This window comes from Takifugu rubripes, chromosome 2 (assembly GCF_901000725.2).
Source record: "Takifugu rubripes chromosome 2, fTakRub1.2, whole genome shotgun sequence".
In the NCBI taxonomy this organism is placed as follows: Eukaryota; Metazoa; Chordata; class Actinopteri; order Tetraodontiformes; family Tetraodontidae; genus Takifugu; species Takifugu rubripes.
Genome location: NC_042286.1, coordinates 3,494,005 through 3,505,116, shown reverse-complemented (window position 1 = coordinate 3,505,116; position 11,112 = coordinate 3,494,005). Strand labels below are relative to the sequence as shown.

The following is an 11,112-nucleotide window of genomic DNA, read 5'->3' as shown; positions in this document are numbered from 1 at the left end:
TTAGAAGAAAGGATGTTTTGGATTCATCAGGCCAACTTCCTATTTTGTCTTGTGGCCGTTTATCACCAGTTGGAGTTTGTCCAGAAAAACAGGAAATCTTTCCTCTCTTTCTCTTCCTCATGGACGCATCTCAGATTAGGATGATGTAATCTGTCAGATTAAAGCCCCGCCTTAATGAGAAGCCCCGCCCACACCCGCATAGACTCCGCCCAACAGCTACATCACACTTCTTTCCTATCATTTTTCTGAACCTGGGCTTTTTGACCCCCGACCTTGCGTGAGGAACAGGAGAACCTTCGGCCTCAGATGTTGCTGCGCTGTGATTGGTCGTGATGAGCGTGGCCGCAGTATCTGCCGCTCCTGGAGGTTCTAACAATCCCAGGGTGCTCGCCATCCCACACTCCTGACTCACACTGATGTCACGTTCAAAGCAACAGAGAGGAAAATGGAATCAACTCCTCGGAAGAGAGCTGGCCTCTGTGATTTGTCTTTATTTCATCTCTCTTTCATTTCTATAAATAGAGGGAAGCTTGGCAGCTGAGGGGTAGTCCACGCAGAACAAATGCACCCCCCCGGCTGCTGCGCTTTACTCCCCACATGAGCCGGGCGCACGGACCGCCGCCGCTCTCCGCGGGACTCTGCGGGGTCCCCGGGTGCCTCAGAGATGGACAGAGGGTTCCAGCAGAACTGACCCGGCTGATCTCTGTCTCCTTCTGCCTGACTGTCACCCCTCCCTCCTTCCTGTCAATCGCTCAGCCCGGCGCCCCCCCCCCAGCGTCCTCCCTGGTCTCCTGATGTCCTGGGACAGGCGCGGGTAACCCCCTCCTCAGATGCGTTCCGGCCCAGTGAGCCTGTGAATGCTCCAGTAGCTGCAGCTGGAGAATGAGCTCCGCTACATGTGCAAATACTGAGCAGCGCTCAGGCCGCAGAGTTCCACGTGCACGCCCTCTACATGCGCGTGCGTGTGCTTTGGCGAGATTCTTCGACGTCGACAATGCCTGGCGCGATGTACTCGAGTAGCAACTTGGATATTCTGAGGCCGAAGCTTTCTTTGGGTTTCAGAAGGTTGTAGGCGTCCTTTGATCTTGGAGCTCAGATCAAAGGCGTTTGAGTTTTCTGCTATTTTCCATCACTCCTCTGACGTCTCTGATGTTCGCAGCCAGGTTGCCCACGTCCAGACGTATTCCACTGCTGCTCTCGTTTGCTTGAGTTGCCTTCAGGCTCCTCCAGGAGGCATCGGTGGGTTTGCTTTGGTCGCCAGCGACCTTCGTGTCTCTTTGATGATGGTGATCCAACTGATTCCAGCCTTCTCTATTCAAACCATGGCGTACGTTCACAAACACCATCCTCTCTCCTAATCCTAACCATTATCCCAAAACCAGTGAAGTAACACGCTTTAATCCTCCAGGTTCACGTCATTTACCGCTCGGCTGATCCATTATTTCCTTTAATGTCATCGTTTATATGAATAATTTTGCATCACAGCTGACATTTACTGTACATTTTAATCTCCTTTGACATATACCTGGTGACCCCCCCCCCCCCACACACACACACACATACCAGAACCTGATACACCCCTGCAGCCATGAAGGCCTTCAGATGCTGATGCAAGGCGACTCGTTACCTTTCTCATTTCACCACTTCACTATTCGTTACCGAGCAGCCGGGTGGACGCTGCCGCCGGGGCGATGCCAGCGTCACCTCCCTGGATGACCCCCACCCCCCCACCACCCCCCGCCGCTCGCCACCTGGGTCCGCGGTGGCCCGAGTCCGTCTCATTCGCGCCGAAGTTGTTGCAGACGATCACGCTGCAGATTAAAGCAACAAAACGCAATAAAGGGAATGAAAACGGAGGTGAAGTCGCCTCTTCTGAGAAGATCAATGATTGGTTTCGGGGCTGCGGTCACGCGCCCTTGTGAGCGCAGCCCCGTGTGTTGATCACGGGTAGAATCCATTAATCACGGCCGAGCGCATGGAGGACTTTGATGCGACAGGCAGGAGCCCTCTGAATCCTAATCCCATGATGCACGACGGCTGCAGGTGCTGGTGCGGCCCCTCGCTGGAGGACTCTCCGGAGCGGTCGGCTGCCTCCACCCCTCCACTGCAGATAAGGAAACTTCATTAAAACATCCAAGCGCAGCCTCTGTCCCGCTATCAGGCGCCGTGGCGACCGTCTTCACCCCTCACACTCGGTTTGAGAAGTTTAAAAACATGTAAATCGGAGCAGAAGCTCCTCAGATGTGTATTTAACGTCAGGAAATCCACGTTCGTTCCCCAAAAGAGGCGCCTGCGCGCCGCGGTAGGACCGGCGCTACCAGCGCTGAGCGCATTAATGATCATTCATTATTGATTAATTGTTAATTAATTTTAGAAGACATTTAAGTACTCGTTAATTGGACACAGTTTGCTGAGCTCTGGGACTTTTCCTCCTCTCCTGTTCGGCTTCAGGCCTGTTTGATTCTGTAATTAGAGGAGGCGGGAGGAGCGCTGCGTCGTTGGGCTCCAGTTGTGAGGGGGCGTAACTACCTGAGCCAACCACCAGGGGGGCGATCGTCACGGAGGGGTCGTTATGATCATTTATATATGTTTAAGATAATTGTCAGCACTTCCGGTCGCCTCCTGAAATCTCAGGGGATCCCTGTGGATGATGCCACCCCCCCCCCCCCCCGTGGGCCTGGATGATGTTCTCGCTGTTCTACTGGTTTCTCCTCTCAGCCGGTGGTGACGTAGCTGCGTGCTTTCGCGTGCCAGTTTATGATAATTTAAAAAATAGAAAACAGGGGGGGGGGGCGGAGGGCTGGAGGACGCAACCATTCCACACCCCCATCCCACACCGACGCGGCCAGAGAAGCGCGACGGATAATAACAGAAGAAGGATGTTAATTGCGGGAGCTGATCTCCGGTCAGTGTCAGATCCACGCAGCCGGCGCAGAAGATCCGAGTGGACGCTCCGATGGTGCGCAGAGTCCAGCTGACACCCCGGGGAGCCTGAGCCCCGGCACGCACGGCTGGCGTTCCGATCCGAACCTGTGCCGAACTGGGCTCAGTCTATTGTGGAGAGAGAGAGGGAGAGAGAGAACGCTCCGTCATTAGAGAGCGACATCAGAGGAAACCTGCGCTACAGCGGCGGACCCAGGGGGGGAGGAGGAGAGCTGATTCACGGCGTGCAGGAGGAGGGAGAGCCGCGGACGGTCTGAGAAGATCCATCTCTTATCTTAAAATACCGACACCTCCCTCCACCTCCACCTCCACCACCCCCTCCTCCTCCTCCCTCGTCACTGACAGCTCTGCGACCCGGTCAATCCGTCAGACAGGGAGGATCTGGGGAGGAGGGCGCCCAAGAAGGAGAAGGAGAAGAAAGGCGATCACCTCTGATACTGAGCAGCAGGCTGAGGAGCCGGGGACGACACCCTGCTCCACCGGGGGACTATTTTGTCCCTGTTCGAGGAGCGCCGAGAGTGCGTGATTACTGGGAGACTGTTGGCGGTGCGGGCAGCAGTAAGGGGGGCCGGACCGGAGCTCCACGTCCACTCAGAAGAGCCCAAATCCAGGTAGGTTCGAGCCCGATCGGCGCGTAAACGAGTGATGCAACCGAGCAACAGCGCACATTCCGTGAGATGCGTCTGCGGATCAGCGCAGCCGCCGTTGGCTGATGTGCGCCGGCCGCGAGCGCGTTTGCTGCCCGTCACCGTGCACGTACGAGCCAGCGACGACCGGCAGAAATGGATTCGTGACACCTTGAAGGCAGGGGATGCCGGCATCCTGCTGCTGATTGGCTCAACATCTGGATTCACCGTCTTTGGGCCCGTGGATCTGCGCGTGGAGTTTAGCCCGGATTACCCGATTCACACGCGCACTCTGTGCATCTTTAAAATGTAGGTGTGAAGTTCTGGTGCGGGCCTGTGGGTCCCCCCCCCCGGCCCACAGGTAGAGCCCTGACACGCGCTCGGAGGGTGATTAATCAGGAACAGCTGAGGCTGAGACCGTGTTTACGCGCGTCTTTAAACGCGACTCTGCTCCCAAAATAGCGAAGGGGAAAGAGATCCGGGTGCGTGTGCACCACGGAGGGAGGCGCACGCGCGCACCCACGCGCGCGCGGAGCCAGGTTAGATCTAAATGCTTTTTTCTGTCGCCTTAGACGTGTGAATGAGCTCATTAACTGGATCAAAACAGACACAATACGCACGTCAGATCGGATTATCTGGAGACGAAAGTCACTTTTTCTCCGAAATGTCATTTCTGCTCTATAATGTTCAGACCGTAAAGTCTGCAAAGTATCATTCTTTACCTAAAGCACATCGATTTACATCCATAGAACCTTAGACGTGATTTCTAGATGAGCTCCACTGGTGTTGCTATGAGCTCCACATACCTAATGATACATTCTGACAGCTAGTTTTTTTTAACATAATAACTTTCACCACGTCATTATTGCTGTGATGAGGCAAATCTAACGGCGAACCCGCGCATCGGATCCCTCACTTGCTGTCTGGCTGTTGCCGTTTTTGCCTTTTAACGCGTTTTGGCGCGATCGAAGAGCCTCGATAACGGATGAGAGAGGAGCTGCAGCCGCACAATGCGCGATCCACCATCCCTGGAACACTCATTAGTATGGAAATTGTTTTCTGTCGTGGCTAATTTAGAGGTCACGGCTGTAATGTAGGTACACGTGGGGAGACGGGATTGCTCCTCTGCATCTCCAGTTAATGCAATTTGTGTTGTGGTGGAAAAATCAGTTATTTAAATGCTGCATCCTTGCGAGCTTGTACACGTGCGCTCGTTCCCGAGACTCAAGTGTAATTATTTCAACAATTATTGCTTCAAACCACGTGTTTGTGGCTCTTAAATGGCTCTAAATTGATCCAGGAACCAGGCGACTGATCAGTCCATGATCCATATGTTCCTGTTGACCGCTGTGTTGAGCCAATGATGTTGTTCAGTAACGATTATAAAGCTCAAAACCCCCGTTAGTGCATCAGGGATGTAAAAAGAGGAAGAAGACATTTTTCCACCTTTGATGCGACCTAAAACATGAACGATTCAGACTGGAATCTAAGATTGATCCCGAAATAAAGTTAATCAGGTTGGATTTTCCTGTGTCGACACGGTGAGGAGAACAACGGTGGCATTAGAGAATCAGACGCCACAACTGATGAAAAATGCAATTAAAAAGATCGGGGAAGCTTCCAGGAAGCCTCCAGCAGCATTAAAGCAGATGTCTTTGTTTGGATTTCTCCTTGTTCATTTTTTAGTCATTTTTAATTTCAGTTTTTCTTCATGATTTGTTCACATTAAAATGTTGCAGGATGGTTCATTCACGTGTGCAGACTTCTCATATAGCTGTAATTCCTGTTTCTGGAGTCAAAAAAACCCTAAGTGGAGGGTGTCAGAGGAACGGGCTCAACCCACGACGCCGTGCTGTTGCATCATGGGAAACGTGTCCAACAACAAGGAGCTCTGATCTGGAATCAGTTTCTTCTTCTGGATCCTGGAAAAATTGTTGAAGCGCTGCCTTTAAATCCTCCTTTGGACCACAGAGACTGTTTATTGGTGCATCCATCCATCTATCATCCATCCATCTATCATCCATCCATCCATCACCCATCCATCCATCATCCATCCATCCATCCATCTATCATCCATCCATCCGTCCATCTATCATCCATCCATCCATCACCATCCATCCATCATCCATCATCCATCCATCTATCATCCATCCATCCATCCATCCATCCATCTATCATCCATCCAACCATCCATCCAACCATCATCCATCCATCCATCTATCATCCACCCATCCATCCATCCATCTATCATCCATCCATCCAACATCATCCATCCATCCGTCCATCCATCCAACATCATCCATCCGTCCATCCACCCACCATCCATCCATCCACCCACCATCCATCCAATCCATCCACCCACCATCCATTCATCCATCCATCCATCCATCCATCCATCCATCCATCCATCATCCATCCATCCATCCATCCATCCCTCCATGCTGTTGTTTCTTTAGATGCTGATCCATAATCAGAGGAGATAAACCTCTATACATTTGTTTATCAATCAGATATATGTGAGTTCACACTTTAGGGGACTCCTCTCTCATCCATCAGGGTAAAAAAAGGGCAGTGAAAAAAAGCCATTTAATCATCCTGCCACACTAAGAGGCTCTCTGGCCTTTAAATTGTGCCTCTCTTTCTGCCTCATTGCAGTATCTGCTCATCCACGCGAGCTGTGCAATAAAGAGACGGGGAGAAGTGAGCAGGTCAGCACTGCTGCTCTCATTCTCATTCTAAAACAGGAAGTCCCCGGTGCATTCAGGAACACGCCCCTTTTTCAAACGTAAACCACTTTACAGGCTGCCTGGATCGCTGATCGCAACTTCATCCCCAAAAGTTAACTTAGCCACATTAGCGGTTGGTGGCTCTCTCATTTTCAGCCTTTTCCCTCATTAAGACACAACTGTGTTGCCGTAATTGATGGCGGCTCTCACAGGGATTAAGTCGCCGGCTTCCGTTCATCCACACGCCTCTGCTGCCTTGGTTACTTTCAAGCTCCTCGTCTCCGGCCTGTTTGTTGTCAAATGACTGTCTTGTTCCTGTTTGTCTTTTTTAAGCTCAACGACAAGATGAGATTCTAATGACACCAAACCTCATCATAAACCTGTAGCTGCTGCAACTCTTCACTGTTAAAGTGGAATTATCAGGAATAATGTGTTCCAGGATGAACTGGCTTCGCTCATGCCGGAGATTGAAACTTTGCCAGTTTTTTGGCTCTATTATGCGGTTGTTGACACTGCTCAGACAATATTTGCTGTTTAAATAATCTTCAAACACCTCCGCTGAGGGTTGTTGTCAGCCATCAGAACTGGCCGCTGGTCTGTCGGGGTGTCTGCTGTTTATTCAAATGCTTGGAAATCTGCATGATTGCACATTTAGCAAATGCTTTTATCCAGAGTGTCTTAAATTCACCACAACTACGTTCTGTACAGTTCAGACGGCCCCAGAGGGAATCAACCTTTTAGCCAAGAACCCAAACACCGTAAAGCACTTTTAGGCAGCAGATGACTCAAATTCACAAGAAAAACAATCCACAATAATAAAAATATGGTAATCCTCCAGCGGCTTCAGGACGGACTGATTAATTTCCACAGTCTGTGTCTCTCTGAAGAGATCATTTTAATTCAGACTAAACTGCCTGGGTGTCTCGGGGGCCCTGGAGGTGTGGCGGAGGCAGCACAGAGACCCCAGGATGGTCCTGGGTAATGGCTGAAAGAGAAAGCCTCTTTCATAAATCTCTCACACATCTGAGGAGGCTGCAGTCGGTTTCTCCCCGCGTTTGCTCCCTCTGGGTCCAGCTGTTAACATCAAAACAATCGTCAAGGCTTGTTTGGTAAGAGCTGAAAAGGGTACGTTAGGTACTTAGCCTGAGCGCTATGCATTTGGACAACGCCTGGTCTGTTTTGCTCTTCTCCGTCTTGTGGAGGCGGAAGCGTTGAATTACAGCTCAGTGCATAATGAATTTGGACGGCAAATCTGCGCTCGTGGCTCCAGTTCGCCTCTTTGACCGTCTCCTGCCTCCCCTCTGCTGTTTTAATTTTATTTTTTGTCAATGCGACATTTCGGACAGTGGTTTGTTTGGCAAGAGTTCGCGCCTGCTGAGTGAGCTATTTGGTTCAGGACTGAGCTTCACCCCAGAGATTTCAGACTATTGTGCTCAAATCCACAATCTGAACTGGAGCGAAATCTTCTTATTGTCCACCTGTGAGCGCAGACACGTGATTCAGACCCGCGTGTCATCTAAACGTGTCGCCAGAAGACGCTGCCGTCCGCGTGTGACACTGAGCGAGAAGATTATTATTCGTATGCGTTTTATTTTAACAGCGTAGTTCCCTTTGCGAGGGCCAGGTGCCGTGGCTCTGTGGGAGGTGCTAGCCCCACCGCCATGAGGCCGAGAAGTCTTTTGGGTCCTCGAGATGCCAACAGATGACCTGACCCTTGGGTGCCCAGACAGACACAAAAATTGACCCCGTGTAGGTCTTAAAATAGCAACGAGACTTGGATCGGACTTGGTGCCACTCTGCTGCGCTCATGAAAATAGAACCCTGGCCAGTTGCTAATTTGAAATTACCTCGATAAAATCAATAATAGTGACGACAGATGAATAAATCAGATTAATGGGTGCTGCTGGCAGGTATGGCTGGACACCCTCAGAGGACACTGTCAATGTTGGCGTCTGATCTCCGGAACACTCGCTCACTCGCTAAAGCTAATATTTGTCTTTTGCTTTTAGGTAGAGGGGGAGAACACAAGCACACCCCAGTGCTGGATCCCAGAGGAACTCTCAGCGTGTTAAGGACCCTTGAGAAGAAGGAGGGTGCATGGAGGGGTCCAGGCCCATGAATCCAGGGTCGTCAGCCTGCCTCTGGTTGGGGCTGGCCTCTGTGGCTGCGGCCTTCCTCTGCACGGAGGCCCGCACCACTCCGAGCCCCCCTCTCAGTCCCAGCAATGGGACCTGCCAGGGAAACTCCAAGTGCCGGCAGGGGATCGTTCTGCCCATCTGGTATCCAGAGGATCCCTCCATGGGGGACAAGATTGCACGAGTCATCGTGTATTTCGTTGCAATGATCTACATGTTCCTGGGAGTGTCGATCATTGCCGACCGATTCATGGCGGCCATAGAGGTCATCACCTCCCAGGAGAGGGAAATCATCATCAAACGGCCCAATGGAGAAACCACCACCACCACCATCCGGGTGTGGAACGAAACGGTCTCCAACCTCACCCTCATGGCCTTGGGCTCATCCGCCCCTGAGATCCTTCTCTCTGTCATTGAGGTCTGCGGGCACGATTTCAAACCCGGCGAGCTCGGGCCCGCGACCATCGTGGGCAGCGCAGCCTTCAACATGTTCGTAATCATCGGCCTGTGCGTGTCCATCATTCCCCAGGGAGAGGTCCGCAAGATCAAACACCTGCGGGTGTTCTTCGTCACCGCGGGCTGGAGCATCTTCGCCTACATCTGGCTCTACATGATCTTGGCCGTGTTCACACCCGACGTGGTCCAGGTGTGGGAGGGTCTGATGACGCTCGCCTTCTTCCCCGTGTGTGTCTTCCTCGCATGGATTGCAGACAGACGGCTGCTCTTCTACAAGTTCATGCACAAGAAGTATCGTACCGACAAGCACAGGGGCGTCATCATTGAGACAGAGGCCGAACGCTCCAAGGGGATCGAGATGGACGGCAAGATGGTCAACTCTCACTTCATGGATGGCAGCGCCACCAGTAATCTCATAGGTCTGATCGAGAGCAAAGAGGTGGACGAGTCCCGCCGCGACATGATCCGCATTCTGAAAGATCTGAAGCAGAAGCACCCGGAGAAAGAGATGGACCAGCTGGTGGAGATGGCAAACTACTACGCCCTCTCACACCAACAGAAGAGCCGCGCCTTCTACCGCATCCAAGCCACGCGCATGATGACGGGGGCAGGTAACATCCTGAAGAAACACGTGGCGGAGCAGGCGAAGCGGAGCAACAGCGTGCAGGAGGTGCACGTGGAGGAGCCTGAAGAATACGTGTCAAAGATTGCGTTCGAGCCCGCCGTCTATCAGTGCCTGGAGAACTGCGGCGCCGCCATACTGACCATCGTTAGAAAGGGGGGGGACATCAACAAGACAATCTACGTAGATTACAAGACAGAGGACGGCTCGGCTAATGCCGGGGCCGACTACGAGTTCACAGAGGGCACGGTGGTCTTCAAGCCAGGGGAGATGTTCAAGGAGATACACATCGGCATCATAGACGACGACATCTTTGAAGAGGACGAGCACTTCTTCGTGCGCCTCGGTAATCTTCGCGTCCTGGAGACCGAGGATGAGGTGCTGTCCGCGAACAGCCTCCCGTATCCCAAGGCCATGCTGGGCTTCCCTTCCGTGGCCACCGTCACCATCCTGGACGACGATCACTCCGGCATCTTCACCTTTGAAAGCAGTTCGGCGCACATCAGCGAGAGCATCGGCATCATGGAGCTGAAGGTCCTGAGGACTTCTGGAGCCAGGGGGACGGTCATCGTGCCTTACCGCACAGTGGAGGGACTCGCCAAAGGAGGAGGAGAAGACTTTGAAGACACCTACGGAGAGCTGGAATTCAAAAACGACGAGACCTGGTAAGACGCTAACGCCTTCGTCGTTGCTTTTCTCCTTTGGTGCGTTGATCAACTTCAACTGCTATTGAAACTGAAACGCGTTTAATAGTCATAAGACTCTCTATTAGCTTGTCTTACACCCTTTGATCTATGTGGATTGTTGCTTAACTGTAGCTTTGACGAGTGTCAGGAGGAGAAGCGGCGCCGTGCTTGACACGATAGCGCGCGATAACCTCAGAGCTGCTCGACAGCCTGAAACAAACATGTCACTTTCAACATTTGCTGCGTTCGCTGCTTGACATCATTTCCTTCCGCACGTACTTTGCTAACATCCACGTGTTGTCAGATGGTTAGATGGCGGATCGGAGCGCCCCCGTCCCCGTGTTGTGTTGCTTGTCGGGAGATTTTGTTGTCATCAGTACAATCCGCTCCGCGTCGCATGCAACAGGGCTTCAGCCCTGGGATTTGTCACACAGCGGTGGAAACAGGAAGTACTTAAGTAACCCCCTTCGTGCGTCTCTAATCCCCGCTGTTGTTGTTTGCTTTTTTTTCAAAGACTGGAGAGCAGGTGCAGGGACATCAGGCCTGCGTTTAGCTTCTGAACCGGGCGGATCGAGTCACGCTGGTGTTTGATTTGTGCTAAAAAGAATAATCTGCCAGCTTCTGTGCATGTGACTGGTCTATGCGCATCCTGTGTGTAGCGTAGCCTCGTCGGTGGTGCCATCTGTGCGTAAAGCTGCCTGACGGAGCGGACGTATTTGGCCATGTTGCAATAATAGCATCGCGCTGGCGTGGAGCACAGGCTGGGTCCTGTGACACGCCGTCCCATGGATGTCAGTCAAGAACGAGCGCTATGTTTATCTCGGCTCGCTTCTTACACACCGCTGAGTCGGACCTAATGCCTGCGACGAGCCGCTGTGCGTGTTCCGTCCTCAGGGGCGCGAGCTCCTGAGAGCCCAG

The 11,112-nt window shown here is 52.3% G+C and overlaps 1 protein-coding gene across 2 annotated transcripts in view; it reads left to right on the top strand.

Annotated features, from left to right (window-relative positions):
* The first annotated feature begins 2,770 nt into the window (after positions 1 to 2,770).
* The window catches only part of slc8a3 (solute carrier family 8 member 3), a 53,468-nt gene continuing 45,126 nt past the window's right edge, over positions 2,771 to 11,112 (top strand). The window contains exons 1-2 of one of the 2 annotated variants that reach the window (XM_029829428.1): positions 2,771 to 3,554; positions 8,305 to 10,173. In XM_029829428.1, the coding sequence (XP_029685288.1) occupies positions 8,393 to 10,173 (1,781 nt within the window). In that variant the 5' untranslated portion in view covers positions 2,771 to 3,554; positions 8,305 to 8,392. The remainder of the gene's footprint in view (positions 3,555 to 8,304; positions 10,174 to 11,112) is intronic. The other variant, XM_029829435.1, reaches the window with a different exon arrangement.